Source organism: Lithobates pipiens, unplaced genomic scaffold (assembly GCF_037356315.1).
Source record: "Lithobates pipiens isolate NorthernLeopardFrog02 unplaced genomic scaffold, aLitPip1_a1.2 Scaffold_79, whole genome shotgun sequence".
Classification (NCBI taxonomy): domain Eukaryota; kingdom Metazoa; phylum Chordata; class Amphibia; order Anura; family Ranidae; genus Lithobates; species Lithobates pipiens.
This window is the reverse complement of record NW_027507902.1, coordinates 292,487-313,765: the sequence shown is the minus strand read 5'-3', so window position 1 is coordinate 313,765 and position 21,279 is coordinate 292,487. Positions and strand designations below refer to the sequence as shown.

The 21,279-nt window shown below is 55.1% G+C and overlaps 1 protein-coding gene across 6 annotated transcripts in view; it reads right to left on the bottom strand.

Moving 5' to 3' along the window:
• Positions 1-359: 359 nt before the first annotated feature.
• The window catches only part of LOC143960017 (uncharacterized), a 58,219-nt gene continuing 37,299 nt past the window's right edge, over positions 360-21,279 (bottom strand). For all 6 annotated transcript variants that reach the window (XM_077468276.1, XM_077468277.1, XM_077468279.1 and 3 more), the window contains 6 exons: positions 20,482-20,601; positions 11,172-11,294; positions 10,604-10,681; positions 9,784-9,829; positions 7,515-7,563; positions 360-469 (listed from right to left, as the gene is read on the bottom strand). In XM_077468276.1, coding sequence (XP_077324402.1) covers positions 453-469; positions 7,515-7,563; positions 9,784-9,829; positions 10,604-10,681; positions 11,172-11,294; positions 20,482-20,601 — 433 coding nt within the window. In that variant the 3' untranslated portion in view covers positions 360-452. The remainder of the gene's footprint in view (positions 470-7,514; positions 7,564-9,783; positions 9,830-10,603; positions 10,682-11,171; positions 11,295-20,481; positions 20,602-21,279) is intronic.

Genomic DNA, 21,279 nt, shown 5'->3' with positions numbered 1-21,279 from the left:
CTGTGGAGCGAATGGGAGGCATGCTGTGTCTGGCCACACCCCCGAGACTGATATCCAATATGAAGAAGAGGAAGGGCCAAAAATCAACTGTGCTAGAGCTACAAATAGGGAGGGGAACATCTACTAATAAGTGTGAATTATCCCCTCCCCCACAATGGGGTACGGCCCTGGGTGCAAATCCAATTTTCCCCTCTAATGCCAGCTCACATGGAAATATTAGTTCTACAATTTTTGGTGGAAAACAAAAAACAAAACCCTTCCATGGAAAATAATTAACAATTTAAATTCTCTCCTTGTTTTGTCACATTGAACCCTCCAGGATCTGACATTCCTCCGATCGGAAATAAGAGTCAGCAAAGTCCATTTTATATATTTTATTGGTATATTTAATGTTCCACCTAAAGTATAGCAGACTCATCATGTGACCAGCGGCTGTTCCATCACTGCGAGGCTCACTCTGTGACGTCAACTGTGAAAAAAGAGAAGAGATAAGAAAAGATAAAAGAGATAAAAATTTGAACCCCAAGAAAGCCAATGGGTTGAAAATCCCCATCCAGCCCACAATCTTCACACGTCCAGGGCGAGACCCATCCAGCCCACAATCTTCACACGTCCAGGGCGAGACCCATCCAGCCCACAATCCATACACGTTCTGGACGAGGCCCATCCAGCCCACAATCTTCACACGTCCAGAGCGAGGTCCATCAAGCCCACAATCCTCACACGTCCAGAGTGAGGTCCATCAAGCCCACAATCCTCACACATCCAGAGCGAGGCCCATCCAGCCCACAATCTTCACATGTCCAGAGCGAGGCCCATCCAGCCCACAATCTTCACATGTCCAGAGCGAGGCCCATCCAGCCCACAATCCCCACACATCCAGAGCGAGGCCCATCAAGCCCACAATCCATACACATCCAGAGTGAGGCCCATCCAGCCCACAATCCCCACACATCCAGAAGGAGGCCCAAGCAGGCCACAATCCATCCACGTTCTGGACAAGGCCCATCCAGCCCACAATCCCCACACATCCAGAGCGAGGCCCATCAAGCCCACAATCCTCACACGTCCAGAGTGAGGTCCATCAAGCCCACAATCCTCACACATCCAGAGCGAGGCCCATCCAGCCCACAATCTTCACACGTTCTGGACGAGGCCCATCCAGCCCACAATCTTCACACGTCCAGAGCGAGGTCCATCAAGCCCACAATCCTCACACGTCCAGAGTGAGGTCCATCAAGCCCACAATCCCCACACATCCAGAGCGAGGCCCATCCAGCCCACAATCCCCACACATCCAGAGCGAGGCCCATCCAGCCCACAATCTTCACATGTCCAGAGTGAGGCCCATCCAGCCCACAATCTTCACATGTCCAGAGCGAGGCCCATCCAGCCCACAATCCATCCACATCCAGAGTGAGGCCCATCCAGCCCACAATCTTCACATGTCCAGAGCGAGGCCCATCCAGCCCACAATCCCCACACATCCAGAGCGAGGCCCATCAAGCCCACAATCCATACACATCCAGAGTGAGGCCCATCCAGCCCACAATCCCCACACATCCAGAAGGAGGCCCAAGCAGGCCACAATCCATCCACGTTCTGGACAAGGCCCATCCAGCCCACAATCCCCACACATCCAGAGCGAGGCCCATCAAGCCCACAATCCTCACACGTCCAGAGCGAGGTCCATCAAGCCCACAATCCTCACACATCCAGAGTGAGGCCCATCCAGCCCACAATCCATACACATCCAGAGTGAGGCCCATCCAGCCCACAATCCCCACACATCCAGAAGGAGGCCCAAGCAGGCCACAATCCATCCACGTTCTGGACAAGGCCCATCAAGCCCACAATCCCCACACATCCAGAGTGAGACCCATCCAGCCCACAATCCTCACACGTCCAGAGCGAGGTCCATCAAGCCCACAATCCATACACATCCAGAAGGAGGCCCAAGCAGGCCACAATCCATACACGTCCAGGACGAGGCCCATCCAGCCCACAATCCTCACACATCCAGAGTGAGACCCATCCAGCCCACAATCCTCACACGTCCAGGGCGAGACCCATCAAGCCCACAATCCTCACACGTCCAGAAGGAGGCCCAAGCAGGCCACAATCCATCCACGTTCTGGACAAGGCCCATCAAGCCCACAATCCTCACACATCCAGAGTGAGACCCATCCAGCCCACAATCCTCACACGTCCAGAGCGAGGTCCATCAAGCCCACAATCCATACACATCCAGAAGGAGGCCCAAGCAGGCCACAATCCATACACGTCCAGGACGAGGCCCATCCAGCCCACAATCCCCACACATCCAGAGTGAGACCCATCCAGCCCACAATCCCCACACATCCAGAGCGAGGCCCATCCAGCCCACAATCCCCACACATCCAGAGCGAGGCCCATCAAGCCCACAATCCCCACACATCCAGAGTGAGGCCCATCCAGCCCACAATCTCCACACATCCAGAAGGAGGCCCAAGCAGGCCACAATCCATCCACGTTCTGGACAAGGCCCATCAAGCCCACAATCCCCACACATCCAGAGTGAGACCCATCCAGCCCACAATCCTCACACGTCCAGAGCGAGGTCCATCAAGCCCACAATCCATACACATCCAGAAGGAGGCCCAAGCAGGCCACAATCCTCACACGTCCAGAGCGAGGTCCATCAAGCCCACAATCCATACACATCCAGAGTGAGGAACATCCAGCCCACAATCCCCACACATCCAGGAGGAGGCCCATCCTGCCCACAATCCCCACACATCCAGGAGGAGGCCCAACCAGGCCACAATCCCCACACATCCAGGAGGAGGCCCAACCAGCCCACAATCCCCACACATCCAGGAGGAGGCCCAACCAGCCCACAATCCCCACACATCCAGGAGGAGGCCCAACCAGCCCACAATCCCCACACATCCAGGAGGAGGCCCAACCAGCCCACAATCCCCACACATCCAGGAGGAGGCCCAACCAGCCCACAATCCCCACACATCCAGGAGGAGGCCCATCCAGCCCACAATCCCCACACATCCAGAGTGAGGCCCATCCAGCCCACAATCCATACACATCCAGAAGGAGGCCCATCCAGCCCACAATCCATACACATCCAGAAGGAGGCCCAACCAGGCCACAATCCATACACGTCCAGGACGAGGCCCATCCAGCCCACAATCCCCACACATCCAGGAGGAGGCCCATCCTGCCCACAATCCTCACACGTCCAGAGCGAGGCCCATCCAGCCCACAATCCCCACACATCCAGGAGGAGGCCCATCCAGCCCACAATCCCCACACATCCAGGAGGAGGCCCATCCAGCCCACAATCCTCACACATCCAGGAGGAGGCCCAACCAGGCCACAATCCCCACACATCCAGGAGGAGGCCCATCCAGCCCATTATCCATACACGTCCAGGAGGAGGCCCATCCTGCCCACAATCCCCACACATCCAGGAGGAGGCCCAACCAGGCCACAATCCCCACACATCCAGGAGGAGGCCCATCCAGCCCACAATCCATACACGTCCAGGAGGAGGCCCATCCAGCCCACAATCCTCACACATCCAGGAGGAGGCCCATCCTGCCCACAATCCCCACACATCCAGGAGGAGGCCCATCCAGCCCACAATCCCCACACATCCAGGAGGAGGCCCAACCAGCCCACAATCCCCACACATCCAGGAGGAGGCCCAACCAGGCCACAATCCCCACACGTCCAGGAGGAGGCCCAACCAGGCCACAATCCATACACGTCCAGGAGGAGGCCCAACCAGCCCACAATCCCCACACATCCAGGAGGAGGCCCAACCAGCCCACAATCCCCACACATCCAGGAGGAGGCCCAACCAGGCCACAATCCATACACGTCCAGGAGGAGGCCCAACCAGGCCACAATCCATACACGTCCAGGAGGAGGCCCATCCAGCCCACAATCCCCACACATCCAGGAGGAGGCCCAACCAGCCCACAATCCCCACACATCCAGGAGGAGGCCCAACCAGCCCATTATCCATACATGTCCAGGAGGAGGCCCATCCAGCCCACAATCCATACACATCCAGAAGGAGGCCCATCCAGCCCACAATCCATACACATCCAGAAGGAGGCCCAACCAGGCCACAATCCATACACGTCCAGGAGGAGGCCCATCCAGCCCACAATTCTCACACATCCAGGAGGAGGCCCATCCAGCCCACAATTCTCACACATCCAGGAGGAGGCCCATCCAGCCCACAATCCCCACACATCCAGGAGGAGGCCCATCCAGCCCACAATCCATACACATCCAGAAGGAGGCCCATCCAGCCCACAATCCATACACATCCAGAAGGAGGCCCAACCAGGCCACAATCCATACACGTCCAGGACGAGGCCCATCCAGCCCACAATCCCCACACATCCAGGAGGAGGCCCATCCAGCCCACAATCCTCACACATCCAGGAGGAGGCCCATCCAGCCCACAATCCTCACACATCCAGGAGGAGGCCCATCCAGCCCACAATCCCCACACATCCAGGAGGAGGCCCATCCTGCCCACAATCCCCACACATCCAGGAGGAGGCCCAACCAGCCCACAATCCCCACACATCCAGGAGGAGGCCCATCCAGCCCACAATCCTCACACATCCAGGAGGAGGCCCATCCAGCCCACAATCCTCACACATCCAGGAGGAGGCCCATCCTGCCCACAATCCCCACACATCCAGGAGGAGGCCCATCCAGCCCACAATCCTCACACATCCAGGAGGAGGCCCAACCTGCCCACAATCCCCACACATCCAGGAGGAGGCCCATCCAGCCCACAATCCTCACACATCCAGGAGGAGGCCCATCCTGCCCACAATCCCCACACATCCAGGAGGAGGCCCAACCAGGCCACAATCCCCACACATCCAGGAGGAGGCCCATCCAGCCCACAATCCATACACGTCCAGGAGGAGGCCCATCCAGCCCACAATCCTCACACATCCAGGAGGAGGCCCATCCTGCCCACAATCCCCACACATCCAGGAGGAGGCCCAACCAGGCCACAATCCCCACACATCCAGGAGGAGGCCCATCCAGCCCACAATCCATACACATCCAGGAGGAGGCCCATCCTGCCCACAATCCCCACACATCCAGGAGGAGGCCCAACCAGGCCACAATCCCCACACATCCAGGAGGAGGCCCATCCTGCCCACAATCCCCACACATCCAGGAGGAGGCCCAACCAGGCCACAATCCCCACACATCCAGGAGGAGGCCCATCCAGCCCACAATCCATACACGTCCAGGAGGAGGCCCATCCAGCCCACAATCCTCACACATCCAGGAGGAGGCCCATCCAGCCCACAATCCCCACACATCCAGGAGGAGGCCCATCCAGCCCACAATCCCCACACATCCAGGAGGAGGCCCATCCTGCCCACAATCCTCACACGTCCAGAGCGAGGCCCATCCAGCCCACAATCCCCACACATCCAGGAGGAGGCCCATCCAGCCCACAATCCCCACACATCCAGGAGGAGGCCCATCCAGCCCACAATCCCCACACATCCAGGAGGAGGCCCAACCAGGCCACAATCCCCACACATCCAGGAGGAGGCCCATCCTGCCCACAATCCCCACACATCCAGGAGGAGGCCCATCCAGCCCACAATCCCCACACATCCAGGAGGAGGCCCATCCAGCCCACAATCCCCACACATCCAGGAGGAGGCCCAACCAGCCCACAATCCCCACACATCCAGGAGGAGGCCCAACCAGGCCACAATCCATACACGTCCAGGAGGAGGCCCATCCAGCCCACAATCCCCACACATCCAGGAGGAGGCCCATCCAGCCCACAATCCCCACACATCCAGGAGGAGGCCCAACCAGCCCACAATCCCCACACATCCAGGAGGAGGCCCAACCAGCCCACAATCCCCACACATCCAGGAGGAGGCCCAACCAGGCCACAATCCATACACGTCCAGGAGGAGGCCCAACCAGGCCACAATCCCCACACATCCAGGAGGAGGCCCATCCAGCCCACAATCCTCACACATCCAGGAGGAGGCCCAACCAGCCCACAATCCCCACACATCCAGGAGGAGGCCCAACCAGCCCACAATCCCCACACATCCAGGAGGAGGCCAATCCAGCCCACAATCCCCACACATCCAGGAGGAGGCCCAACCAGCCCACAATCCCCACACATCCAGGAGGAGGCCCAACCAGCCCACAATCCCCACACATCCAGGAGGAGGCCCAACCAGCCCACAATCCCCACACATCCAGGAGGAGGCCCATCCAGCCCACAATCCCCACACATCCAGAGTGAGGCCCATCCAGCCCACAATCCATACACATCCAGAAGGAGGCCCATCCAGCCCACAATCCATACACATCCAGAAGGAGGCCCAACCAGGCCACAATCCATACACGTCCAGGAGGAGGCCCATCCAGCCCACAATCCTCACACATCCAGGAGGAGGCCCATCCAGCCCACAATCCTCACACATCCAGGAGGAGGCCCATCCAGCCCACAATCCCCACACATCCAGGAGGAGGCCCATCCAGCCCACAATCCCCACACATCCAGGAGGAGGCCCATCCAGCCCACAATCCCCACACATCCAGGAGGAGGCCCATCCAGCCCACAATCCCCACACATCCAGGAGGAGGCCCAACCAGGCCACAATCCCCACACATCCAGGAGGAGGCCCATCCTGCCCACAATCCCCACACATCCAGGAGGAGGCCCATCCAGCCCACAATCCCCACACATCCAGGAGGAGGCCCATCCAGCCCACAATCCCCACACATCCAGGAGGAGGCCCAACCAGCCCACAATCCCCACACATCCAGGAGGAGGCCCAACCAGCCCACAATCCCCACACATCCAGGAGGAGGCCCAACCAGCCCACAATCCATACACGTCCAGGACGAGGCCCATCCAGCCCACAATCCCCACACATCCAGGAGGAGGCCCATCCAGCCCATTATCCATACATGTCCAGGACATGCAGCTAAGGGGGGCTGGTAATATGCAAATGAGCAGATCCCCTAAACCACACCCAAAATCATCTGCTATGGAGCGAATGGGAGGCATGCTGTGTCTGGCCACACTCCCAACACTGATATCCAATATGAAGAAGAGGAAGGGCCAAAAATCAACTTTGTTAGAGCTACAGGAGCTACAAACAGGGAGGGGAACATCTACTAATAAGTGTGAATTTTGGTTCCTACCGATCCCAATTGTCTCCATAGATTAGATGGGCAGTGAACTGCATTATGGGTAAAATATAGTAATGTCAGTGGTCAGGTTAGAGGGGAAGAACGCACAAGTATTATTTAAACTAAAATGTTGGCGCATCTTTTCCATCATCCATTGCTGATAAATTCTACATTGATTGGTTGGAACTCTGAGGGTGGACTTGCTGGATGGATTGTTTTCTGGGGTGAAGCTTCCTGATCTGTTCTCTAATGTACAACATTAATGTCAGTATTTAGTATTTGTTTTGGTTTCTTACGTAGACAGAAGGCCATCTGGAGCCAATAACGCTTAATTCCTTTAACGAGCTGTAAAAAGACAGAAATGGAAATGATCAATAATATGATCAGATAAGAGACAATAAGACCCTAACTGACCAAAAAGATGACCAAGACAAGGTCCACAAAGGGGAAGACGAGGCCCAGAAGGGGAAGACGAGGCCTGGAAGGATAAGATGAGGCCCAGAAAGGGGAAGATGAGGCTTGGAAAAGGGAAAACGAGGCCCAGAAAAGGGAAGATGAGGCCTGGAAGAGGAAGACGAGGCCTGGAAGGGGAAGATAAGGCCCGGAAAGGGGAAGATAAGGGCCGGAAGGGAAAGACGAGGCCCGGAAGAGGAAGACGAGGACTGGAAAGGGAAGACAAGGTGTTAAGAACTTCGGGTATTGAGTCTGACTTAGTGGAAGGGGACCTCTCTTACGGCTCTGGTTCTGGTCTCACTGGAATGGGAACAGGGAGACCGGAGCGCAATGGGGTAGGAGAGTCCAGCCAGGTGCAGCAGCAGGTGTCAGGAGATGAGGATCCTCTGAAGCAGGAACTCTCTGTAGCAGGGAAGCAGAAGACTGCAGGCCACTGGATCAGGATGGATGGATCCTCTGGATGCAAGGTAGCAGATACAGGAACAGGCAGGAGACAGCAGAGGTATCAGGTACAAGCAAGGTTCGGCAACAGGAAATCAGTCCAAGAAGGGTCAAACAAGCCGGGGTCGGAGCAGGAGAGGTCAGCAAGGTCAGACGGAGCCGGGTCAGATATCAGATAGGTAGCAGGCAGATAAGCAGGTTACTTCAGGCACAAGCTGCAGACGAGACAGCACAGAACCACTGTAACTGCGCCTTTAAAAAGGGCCACTGGCGCCAATCGAGCTAACGCTCGCCCGTGCGTGCGTGTACCGCGCGCACATACGATCGACGTGCACCCGCGCGCGTTGGAAGACGCTCGTGCCCACGACGACCCGCGGCACGAACGCGCGTGTGCGTACGGAAAGTCGATCGTACGGAACGGACGGATTCCTGACACAAGGCCTGGAACGGGAAGATGAGGACCAGAAAGAGGAAGACAAGGCCCAGAATGAGGAAGATGAGGCCCACAAAGGGAAGACGAGGCCCAGAAGAGGAAGACAAGGACCGGAAAGGGAAGACAAGGCCTGGAACGAGAAGATGAGGACCAGAAAGGGGAAGACAAGGCCCGGAATGAGGAAGACGAGGCCCGGAAAGGGGAAGACGAGGCCTGGAATGAGGAAGATGAGGCCCAGAAAGGGAGAACAAGTACTGGAAGAGGAAGATGAGCCTCGGAAAGAGAGAATGAGGCCCAGAAAGGGAGAACAAGCCCCGTAAAGGGGAATATGAGGCCCGGAAGGGGAAGACGAGGCCTGAAATGGGAAGATAAGGACCAGAAAGAGAAAGATGAGGCCCGGAATGAGAAAGATGAGGCCCACAAAAGGGAAGATGAGGCCTGGAAGAGGAAGACGAGGACCGGAAAGGGAAGACAAGGCCTGGAACGGGAAGATGAGGACCAGAAAGAGGAAGACGAGGCCCGGAATGAGGAAGATGAGGCCCACAAAGGGAAGACGAGGCCCGGAAGAGGAAGACAAAGACCGGAAAGGGAAGACAAGGCCTGGAACGAGAAGATGAGGACCAGAAAGAGGAAGACAAGGTCCGGAATGAGGAAGATGAGGCCCACAAAGGGAAGACAAGACCCGGAATGAGGAAGACGAGGCCCGGAAAGGGGAAGACGAGGCCTGGAATGAGGAAGATGAGACCCAGAAAGGGAGAACAAGGCCCGGAAGGGGAAGATGAGGCCCAGAAAGAGAGAACAAGGCCCGGAAGAGAAGACGAGGCCCAGAAAGGGAGAACAAGGCCCGTAAAGGGGAAGATGAGGCCCGGAAGGGGAAGACAAGGCCTGGAAAGAGAGAATGAGGCCCAGAAGAGAGGACGAGGCCAAGAAGGGGATGACGAGGCCCGGAAAGAGAGAACGAGGCCCAGAAAGGGAAGACGAGGTCCACAAGGGGAAGATGAGGCCTGGAAAGGGAAGACGAGGCCCGGAAGGGGAAGGGGGTGGCAGAAGGGTTTTGGAGGCAGAGAAAAGACGGTGAAAGAGAAGAATAGAATAAAGGAAAGGTAAGGAGAAGAAAGGAATGGAGTGGAGGAGAAAACAGAGGAAGGTAATAAAAAAAGAAAGGAGAGGAGAGAAGAGGAAGGTGAAGGAAATGATGTCTAGTGATGAATTTGCTCCGCTGTGATTTTTGTATTTACCAAAGACTCCGTCTGATCCTTCATATCACAGGTGGATTCTCCGTCTCTGCCACAGAAAAAGAATAAAAGTCAACATTTTACAGTATATAAAAATAAGTCTTCCAAACCTCTGTGAGATAGTTGTAGAAAATCTCCCCATTGTGGGAGGGGCAGAGACACAAACTACTGCAGGAAATCTCCCCATTGTGGGAGGGGCAGAGACACAAACTACTTCAGGAAATCTCCCCATTGTGGGAGGGGCAGAGACACAAACTACTGCAGGAAATCTCCCCATTGTGGGAGGGGCCGAGACACAAACTACTGCAGGAAATCTCCTCATTGTGGGAGGGGCAGAGACACAAACTACTGCAGGAAATCTCCCCATTGTGGGAGGGGCCGAGACACAAACTACTGCAGGAAATCTCCCCATTGTGGGAGGGGCAGAGACACAAACTACTGCAGGAAATCTCCCCATTGTGGGAGGGGCAGAGATACAAACTACTGCAGGAAACCTCCCCATTGTGGGAGGGGCAGAGACACAAACTACTGCAGGAAATCTCCCCATTGTGGGAGGGGCAGAGACACAAACTACTGGAGGGAAATGTCATCATTGTGGGAGGGGCAGAGACACAAACTACTGCAGGAAATCTCCCCATTGTGGGAGGGGCAAAGAAACAAACTAGTGCAGGGAAATTTCCCCATTGTGGGAGGGGCAAAACAGCATGTTATTACACTGGAAGTACTTTAAAGGGTAACTCCACTGTGTGAAAAATGCATTGGTTAAACCCCTCCCCCTCTACAATCCATTGTTCAGTATACAAGGAGTGCTCAATGTACGTACAATCGGATGATTATGTTGAAGGTCACGAAGCTGAAGGGCATTATTTCCCGTCTTCTTCTCTTTATGCTGATCACGTGCCTGGCAGGAAAAATAAAAACTTCTTAGTACATATAGACTGTCTTTATGGAGGACGGTGGAGAGCGCCTTCGGGAGGAGGATTCCTGTTATTGTGTCCAGGATGTGATTTATGTCACCCGGAAATCATGGAGAAATGGAAGATTCCAACGAGTCTCTGCAAATCTTTCATTCATTGGAGAGGCTACTTTTACCCTCTATGGCTACCTTGGGCTTTTTATTACATATTACAGCCTATGGGGGAAGGGTGGTATTTTTGAAAGTTTTTCTTGAACTGTCAGAGAACCTTCTCATCTCTTCATCATTTCTCTTCCTGCCAACATTTCTGAACTGGAAGAGGACAAAGGTCAATAAAAGGGCACCCCCCTCATTGGCACAGCAATTTTAGACTGCCCAAGGAAACCCGTGACAGATGGAGCGAAAGGTGGGTGGCGCCTACGCGTTTCAGGTGCTCTCCCTAATTATCTGAGGTCATTACAGTAGGAGAACTCACTTCTTCAGGGGAACGGAGGTGTAAAGTTTACCCTCTTCCACATTTATTTTAAAGCTGAACTCCATCTCATCCTCTGGATTGCTTTGGTGTGCCGTCGTCTTGGTGCCATCCACGTCTTGTGACCTGAGGACATAGAAGATGGGGTGTCACCTTGAGAATACATGGAATATGGGGTATGTATGAACACATGACATGCATTGGCTCTTTTAAACCATTGTCACCAGTCTTGTCCATGCTTGCTTTCAGGACTTCTCCAGAGCCTCTCCCATCCTCTGGAATTCTCTGCCCCAATCTGTCCGATTTTCTCCTACTTTATCCACTTTCAGATCCCTGAAAACTCATCTCTTCAGAGAAGCCTATGTGGCCCCCACCTAACTACCCTACATTTATCTTCTCCATTAGCACATCCCCACAGTTATTACCTCTTGTATCTCTTGACCTTCACTCTTAGATTGCAAGCTCTAAGGAGCAGGGCCCTGTGATTCCTCCTGTATTAAAGTATATTGCATTTGTACTGTCTACCCTCAAGTTGTAAAGCGCTGCGTAAACTGTTGGCGCTATATAAATCCTGTATAATAATAATTTAAAAAGAGTTCAAATTTGGTTCCTCCATGAGCTGAGCAGCCATTAGGAATATGCCAACAATCTAATACCAGCTCTACACCCCAAAGCCCTCACAAGCACCCCTCATGTACTCGGTGCTGCCCATTACACCTGGAAATTCATTGCATGTAACCACCAACCTTCCCCTATTACCAGAGCTCTCAGGGAATAGGTGAAGCAGTTGTCCTCCTCCTACAACATGAGGGCACACAGTACAGTAACCACACATGTCAATGCAGGAGGAATCAGAGGGCCCTGATCCTGAGAGCTTACAATCTAGGAGGGAGGGGCAAGTGATACAAAAGTTAATAGCTGTGGGGGGTTGGGCTGATGGAGAAAATACATGTACACTTGTTAGGTGGGGGCAGGATAGGCTTCTCTGAAGAGGAGGGTTTTCAGGGATTGTCTAAAAGTGGACAGTGTTGGAGATAGCCAGACAGATTGGGATAGGGAGTTCTAAAGGATGGGAGAGGTTCTGGAGAAATCCTGGAGAAGAGTATGAGAGGGGGTGACTAGGGGGATAGAGAGCAGGAGGACTTGGGAGGAAGAAGAGAACGATTATGTTGGTATTATTACACCAGGTTAGTGATGTAGGTGGGGGCTGAGTTGTGGGTGCCTTTTCAAACTATTGTTAGTATTGTGAATTTAATTTTTTGGGTGAGTGGCAGCCAGTGGAGGTATTGTTAAAGAGGGGTGGAGGACACTGAATGGAGACCAGTGGAGGGATTGGTAGAGAGGGGTGGAGGACACTGAATGGAGGTCAGTGGAGGGATTGGTAGAGAGGGGTGGAGGACACTGAATGGAGGTCAGTGGAGGGATTGGCAGAGAGGGGTGGAGGACACTGAATGGAGGCCAGTGGAGAGATTGGTAGAGAGGGGTGGAGGACACTGAATGGAGGCCATTGGAGGGATTGGTAGAGAGGGGTGGAGGACACTGAATGGAGACCAGTGGATGGATTGGCAGAGAGGGGTGGAGGACACTGAATGGAGGCCAGTGGAGGGATTGGTAGAGAGGGGTGGAGGACACTGAATGGAGACCAGTGGAGGGATTGGCAGAGAGGGGTGGAGGACACTGAATGGAGGCCAGTGGAGGGATTGGTAAAGAGGGGTGGAGGACACTGAATGGAGACCAGTGGATGGATTGGCAGAGAGGGGTGGAGGACACTGAATGGAGGCCAGTGGAGAGATTGGTAGAGAGGGGTGGAGGACACTGAATGGACACCAGTGGAGGGATTGGCAGAGAGGGGTGGAGGACACTGAATGGGGGCCATTGGAGGGATTGGTAGAGAGGGGTGGAGGACACTGAATGGAGGTCAGTGGAGGACACTGAATGGAGGCCATTGGAAGGATTGGTAGAGAGGGGTGGAGGACACTGAATGGAGGCCAGTGGAGGGATTGGTAAAGAGGGGTGGAGGACACTGAATGGAGACCAGTGGATGGATTGGCAGAGAGGGGTGGAGGACACTGAATGGAGGCCAGTGGAGAGATTGGTAGAGAGGGGTGGAGGACACTGAATGGAGACCAGTGGAGGGATTGGCAGAGAGGGGTGGAGGACACTGAATGGGGGCCAGTGGAGGGATTGGTAGAGAGGGGTGGAGGACACTGAATGGAGGTCAGTGGAGGGATTGGTAGAGAGGGGTGGAGGACACTGAATGGAGACCAGTGGAGAGATTGGTAGAGAGGGGTGGAGGACACTGAATGGAGGCCAGTGGAGGGATTGGTAGAGAGGGGTGGAGGACACTGAATGGAGGCCAGTGGAGGGATTGGTAGAGAGAGGTGGAGGACACTGAATGCAGACCAGTGGTGGGATTGGTAGAGAGGGGTGGAGGACACTGAATGGAGGTCAGTAGAGGGATTGGCAGAGAGGAGTGGAGGACACTGAATGGAGACCAGTGGAGGGATTGGTAGAGAGAGGTGGAGGACACTGAATGCAGACCAGTGGTGGGATTGGTAGAGAGGGGTGGAGGACACTGAATGGAGGCCAGTGGAGGGATTGGCAGAGAGGGGTGGAGGACACTGAATGGAGGCTATTGGAGGGATTGGTAGAGAGGGGTGGAGGACACTGAATGGAGGTCAGTGGAGGACACTGAATGGAGGCCATTGGAGGGATTGGTAGAGAGGGGTGGAGGACACTGATTGGAGGCCAGTGGAGGGATTGGTAAAGAGGGGTGGAGGACACTGAATGGAGGCCAGTGGAGAGATTGGTAGAGAGGGGTGGAGGACACTGAATGGACACCAGTGGAGGGATTGGCAGAGAGGGGTGGAGGACACTGAATGGGGGCCATTGGAGGGATTGGTAGAGAGGGGTGGAGGACACTGAATGGAGGTCAGTGGAGGACACTGAATGGAGGCCATTGGAAGGATTGGTAGAGAGGGGTGGAGGACACTGAATGGAGGCCAGTGGAGGGATTGGTAAAGAGGGGTGGAGGACACTGAATGGAGACCAGTGGATGGATTGGCAGAGAGGGGTGGAGGACACTGAATGGAGGCCAGTGGAGAGATTGGTAGAGAGGGGTGGAGGACACTGAATGGAGACCAGTGGAGGGATTGGCAGAGAGGGGTGGAGGACACTGAATGGGGGCCAGTGGAGAGATTGGTAGAGAGGGGTGGAGGACACTGAATGGAGGCCAGTGGAGGGATTGGTAGAGAGGGGTGGAGGACACTGAATGGAGGCCAGTGGAGGGATTGGTAAAGAGGGGTGGAGGACACTGAATGGAGACCAGTGAATGGATTGGCAGAGAGGGGTGGAGGACACTGAATGGAGGCCAGTGGAGGGATTGGCAGAGAGGGGTGGAGGACACTGAATGGGGGCCAGTGGAGAGATTGGTAGAGAGGGGTGGAGGACACTGAATGGAGGCCAGTGGAGGGATTGGTAGAGAGGGGTGGAGGACACTGAATGGAGGCCAGTGGAGGGATTGGCAGAGAGGAGTGGAGGACACTGAATGGAGGTCAGTGGAGGGATTGGTAGAGAGGGGTGGAGGACACTGAATGGAGGCCAGTGGAGGGATTGGTAGAGAGGGGTGGAGAACACTGAATGGAGACCATTGGAGGGATTGGTAGAGAGGGGTTGAGGACACTGAATGGAGGTCAGTGGAGGGATTGGTAGAGAGGGGTGGAGGACACTGAATGGAGGGCAGTGGAGGGATTGGTAGAGAGGGGGGGAGGACACTGAATGGAGGTCAGTGGAGGGATTGGTGGAGAGGAGTGGAGGACACTGAATGGAGGCCAGTGGAGGGATTGGCAGGGAGGGTTGGAGGACACTGAATGGAGACCAGTGGAGAGATTGGTAGAGAGGGGTGGAGGACACTGAATGGAGGCCAGTGGAGGGATTGGTAGAGAGGGGTGGAGGACACTGAATGGAGACCATTGGAGGGATTGGTAGAGAGGAGTGGAGGACACTGAATGGAGGCCAGTGGAGGGATTGGCAGAGAGGAGTGGAGGACACTGAATGGAGGTCAGTGGAGGGATTGGCAGAGAGGAGTGGAGGACACTGAATGGAGGTCAGTGGAGGGATTGGTAGAGAGGGGTGGAGGACACTGAATGGAGGCCAGTGGAGGGATTGGCAGAGAGGAGTGGAGGACACTGAATGGAGGTCAGTGGAGGGATTGGTAGAGAGGGGTGGAGGACACTGAATGGAGACCAGTGGAGGGATTGGTAAAGAGGGGTGGAGGACACTGAATGGAGACCAGTGGATGGATTGGTAGAGAGGGGTGGAGGACACTGAATGGAGGTCAGTGGAGGGATTGGTAGAGAGGGGTGGAGGACACTGAATGGAGGCCAGTGGAGGGATTGGTAAAGAGGGGTGGAGGACACTGAATGGAGACCAGTGGATGGATTGGTAGAGAGGGGTGGAGGACACTGAATGGAGGTCAGTGGAGGGATTGGTAGAGAGGGGTGGAGGACACTGAATGGAGACCAGTGGAGAGATTGGTAGAGAGGGGTGGAGGACACTGAATGGAGGCCAGTTGAGGGATTGGTAGAGAGGGGTGGAGGACACTGAATGGAGGTCAGTGGAGGGATTGGTAGAGAGGGGTGGAGGACACTGAATGGAGGTCAGTGGAGGGATTGGTAGAGGGGGTGGAGGACACTGAATGGAGGCCAGTGGAGGGATTGGTAGAGAGGGGTGGAGGACACTGAATGGAGGTCAGTGGAGGGATTGGTAGAGAGGGGTGGAGGACACTGAATGGAGGTCAGTGGAGGGATTGGTAGAGAGGGGTGGAGGACACTGAATGGAGGTCAGTGGAGGGATTGGTAGAGAGGGGTGGAGGACACTGAATGGAGACCAGTGGAGGGATTGGTAGAGAGGGGTGGAGGACACTGAATGGAGGTCAGTTGAGGGATTTGTAGAGAGGGGTGGAGGACACTGAATGGAGGTCAGTGGAGGGATTGGTAGAGAGGGGTGGAGGACACTGAATGGAGGTCAGTGGAGGGATTGGTAGAGAGGGGTGGAGGACACTGAATGGAGACCAGTGGAGGGATTGGTAGAGAGGGGTGGAGGACACTGAATGGAGGTCAGTGGAGGGATTGGTAGAGAGGGGTGGAGGACACTGAATGGAGGTCAGTGGAGGGATTGGTAGAGGGGGTGGAGGACACTGAATGGAGGCCAGTGGAGGGATTGGTAGAGAGGGGTGGAGGACACTGAATGGAGGCCAGTGGATGGATTGGTAGAGAGGGGTGGAGGACACTGAATGGAGGTCAGTGGAGGGATTGGTAGAGAGGGGTGGAGGACACTGAATGGAGACCAGTGGAGGGATTGGTAGAGAGGGGTGGAGGACACTGAATGGAGGTCAGTGGAGGGATTGGTAGAGAGGGGTGGAGGACACTGAATGGAGGTCAGTGGAGGGATTGGTGGAGAGGGGTGGAGGACACTGAATGGAGGGCAGTGGAGGGATTGGTAGAGAGGGGTGGAGGACACTGAATGGAGACCAGTGGAGGGATTGGTAGAGGGGGTGGAGGACACTGAATGGAGACCAGTGGAGGGATTTGTAGAGAGGGGTGGAGGACACTGAATGGAGTTCAGTGGAGGGATTTGTAGAGAGGGGTGGAGGACACTGAACGGAGTTCAGTGGAGGGATTGGCAGAGAGGGGTGGAGGACACTGAATGGAAGTCAGTGGAGGGATTGGTGGAGAGGGGTGGAGGACACTGAATGGAGGGCAGTGGAGGGATTGGTAGAGAGGGGTGGAGGACACTGAATGGAGGTCAGTGGAGGGATTGGTAGAGAGGGATGGAGGACACTGAATGGAGGTCAGTGGAGGGATTGGTAGAGAGGGGTGGAGGACACTGAATGGAGGTCAGTGGAGGGATTGGTAGAGAGGGGTGGAGGACACTGAATGGAGGTCAGTGGAGGGATTGGTAGAGAGGGGTGGAGGACACTGAATGGAGGTCAGTGGAGGGATTGGTAGAGAGGGGTGGAGGACGTTGAATGGAGGTCAGTGGAGGGATTGGTAGAGGGGGTGGAGGACACTGAATGGAGGTCAGTGGAGGGATTGGTAGAGAGGGGTGGAGGACACTGAATGGAGGTCAGTGGAGGGATTGGTGGAGAGGGGTGGAGGACACTGAATGGAGGGCAGTGGAGGGATTGGTAGAGAGGGGTGGAGGACACTGAATGGAGACCAGTGGAGGGATTGGTAGAGGGGGTGGAGGACACTGAATGGAGGGCAGTGGAGGGATTGGTAGAGAGGGGTGGAGGACACTGAATGGAGGTCAGTGGAGGGATTGGTAGAGAGGGGTGGAGGACACTGAACGGAGGTCAGTGGAGGGATTGGCGGAGAGGGGTGGAGGACACTGAATGGAAGTCAGTGGAGGGATTGGTGGAGAGGGGTGGAGGACACTGAATGGAGGGCAGTGGAGGGATTGGTAGAGAGGGGTGGAGGACACTGAATGGAGGTCAGTGGAGGGATTGGTGGAGAGGGGTGGAGGACACTGAATGGAGGGCAGTGGAGGGATTGGTGGAGAGGGGTGGAGGACACTGAATGGAGGGCAGTGGAGGGATTGGTGGAGAGGGGTGGAGGACACTGAATGGAGGTCAGTGGAGGGATTGGTAGAGAGGGGTGGAGGACACTGAATGGAGGGCAGTGGAGGGATTGGTGGAGAGGGGTGGAGGACACTGAATGGAGGGCAGTGGAGGGATTGGTGGAGAGGGGTGGAGGACACTGAATGGAGACCAGTGGAGGGATTGGTAGAGAGGGGTGGAGGACACTGAATGGAGGTCAGTGGAGGGATTGGTAGAGGGGGTGGAGGACACTGAATGGAGACCAGTGGAGGGATTTGTAGAGAGGGGTGGAGGACACTGAATGGAGGTCAGTGGAGGGATTGGTGGAGAGGGGTGGAGGACACTGAATGGAGGTCAGTGGAGGGATTGGTAGAGAGGGGTGGAGGACACTGAATGGAGGTCAGTGGAGGGATTGGTAGAGAGGGGTGGAGGACACTGAATGGACACCAGTGGAGGGATTGGCAGAGAGGGGTGGAGGACACTGAATGGAAGTCAGTGGAGGGATTGGTGGAGAGGGGTGGAGGACACTGAATGGAGGGCAGTGGAGGGATTGGTAGAGAGGGGTGGAGGACACTGAATGGAGGTCAGTGGAGGGATTGGTAGAGAGGGATGGAGGACACTGAATGGAGGTCAGTGGAGGGATTGGTAGAGAGGGGTGGAGGACACTGAATGGAGGTCAGTGGAGGGATTGGTAGAGAGGGGTGGAGGACACTGAATGGAGGTCAGTGGAGGGATTGGTAGAGAGGGGTGGAGGACACTGAATGGAGGTCAGTGGAGGGATTGGTAGAGAGGGGTGGAGGACGTTGAATGGAGGGCAGTGGAGGGATTGGTAGAGAGGGGTGGAGGACACTGAATGGAGACCAGTGGAGGGATTGGTAGAGAGGGGTGGAGGACACTGAATGGAGGTCAGTGGAGGGATTGGTAGAGGGGGTGGAGGACACTGAATGGAGGTCAGTGGAGGGATTGGTAGAGAGGGGTGGAGGACACTGAATGGAGGTCAGTGGAGGGATTGGTGGAGAGGGGTGGAGGACACTGAATGGAGGGCAGTGGAGGGATTGGTAGAGAGGGGTGGAGGACACTGAATGGAGACCAGTGGAGGGATTGGTAGAGGGGGTGGAGGACACTGAATGGAGGGCAGTGGAGGGATTGGTAGAGAGGGGTGGAGGACACTGAATGGAGGTCAGTGGAGGGATTGGTAGAGAGGGGTGGAGGACACTGAACGGAGGTCAGTGGAGGGATTGGCGGAGAGGGGTGGAGGACACTGAATGGAAGTCCGTGGAGGGATTGGTGGAGAGGGGTGGAGGACACTGAATGGAGGGCAGTGGAGGGATTGGTAGAGAGGGGTGGAGGACACTGAATGGAGGGCAGTGGAGGGATTGGTGGAGAGGGGTGGAGGACACTGAATGGAGGGCAGTGGAGGGATTGGTGGAGAGGGGTGGAGGACACTGAATGGAGGTCAGTGGAGGGATTGGTGGAGAGGGGTGGAGGACACTGAATGGAGGGCAGTGGAGGGATTGGTGGAGAGGGGTGGAGGACACTGAATGGAGGGCAGTGGAGGGATTGGTGGAGAGGGGTGGAGGACACTGAATGGAGGTCAGTGGAGGGATTGGTAGAGAGGGGTGGAGGACACTGAATGGAGACCAGTGGAGGGATTGGTAGAGAGGGGTGGAGGACACTGAATGGAGGGCAGTGGAGGGATTGGTGGAGAGGGGTGGAGGACACTGAATGGAGGTCAGTGGAGGGATTGGTAGAGAGGGATGGAGGACACTGAATGGAGGTCAGTGGGGGGATTGGTAGAGAGGGGTGGAGGACACTGAATGGAGGTCAGTGGAGGGATTGGTAGAGAGGGGTGGAGGACACTGAATGGAGGTCAGTGGAGGGATTGGTAGAGAGGGGTGGAGGACACTGAATGGAGGTCAGTGGAGGGATTGGTGGAGAGGGGTGGAGGACACTGAATGGAGGTCAGTGGAGGGATTGGTAGAGAGGGGTGGAGGACACTGAATGGAGGGCAGTGGAGGGATTGGTAGAGAGGGGTGGAGGACACTGAATGGAGGGCAGTGGAGGGATTGGTGGAGAGGGGTGGAGGACACTGAATGGAGGGCAGTGGAGGGATTGGTGGAGAGGGGTGGAGGACACTGAATGGAGGGCAGTGGAGGGATTGGTGGAGAGGGGTGGAGGACACTGAATGGAGGGCAGTGGAGGGATCCTCCCAGCAACAATAGACCCCCTGAAACAAAATACCTCCCAACAACAATAGACCCCCCAAACTACAATAGCCCCCCCCCCTGAAACATACCCCCTGAGCAACAACAGACTCATTTCTCAACATTAGATCCCTCCCAGCAACAATAGACTTCCCCAGCAGCCATTATCAATAGACTCCTCTCTCAACAGTAGATCTCTCCCAGCAACAATTGACCCCCCAGCATCAATAAATCCCCCCCCCAACAACCCATAGATCCCTATATAGCCAGCAGCAATAGACCATCCAGCACCCCTACCATTACATACAGTCAGTGCTGGAAGTGTCCCGGAACTGCGCTCCCGTTGAAAAAAATAAGCCCCGCCTATTATCGCTGTGTCCTTTGGTGTTGGGGGTGGAGATCATTCCATCTCCTACATACTCAACACATCATGTGCTCATGTCGGCTCCGCCCATGATGTTTTGTCAGTCCCTCCCGTTACATTCCTCCCGTGTTTATATAGTAAACGTACCGCTTTGCGGCGTCATCCAGTTTTCCGTTGTAGTTCAAAATGATGTATATCTCTCCGGGAGTCGCTTCATGGAAAATGGAGGCAATGCAGCCATCGTGCTCTGAAGGTGACAGTCTCATCCTACAACAGAGAGAAGACAATGACAGTGGCTGGGGGGCTAGCACTTCCGCCTGGCGGCACTGGGGTTCAAATCCCAACCACGGCACCACCTGCATGGAGTTTGCATTTTTTCCCTGTGCGGCTTTCCCCTCACACTGGTCCCAGTATGTCTATGAATGTGACGTAGGGACCTTTGATTGTAAGCTCCTGGGACAGGAACTGATGTGACTGTACTATATATATATAAAGCACTGAGTAAATTGTCAGTGATATACAATTACCCGTAATAAATCATTTAATGCCACAAGATTTGTATTTCTATACATCCACTCCTAAGATTTACACAGCTCTGCCTGACAGGAGAGGAGAACTGAAGTTTCTCTCCTGCAGGTAAGAAACCCTTAACAGGACTTGCTCCTCCCCCAGCCTGTGATTGGACAGTAAAAGGGCAAGCAGACCAACTGTCCCGGATTTCGAGGGACTGTCCCGGATTTTGAACAATGTCCCGGATTTTGAGGGACTGTCCCGGATTTTGAGGGACTGTCCTGGATTTGGAACAATGTCCCTCTGTCCTCCTCATTGGTCTGATCTATATAGTTGTATATAAAATTTATTTTTCATCTCCCAGTGATAAACCTTTCATCACATTTCTAAATTGCTGCATCTGTAAATTTCAGAAGCCAGAATAAAGGAATAGTA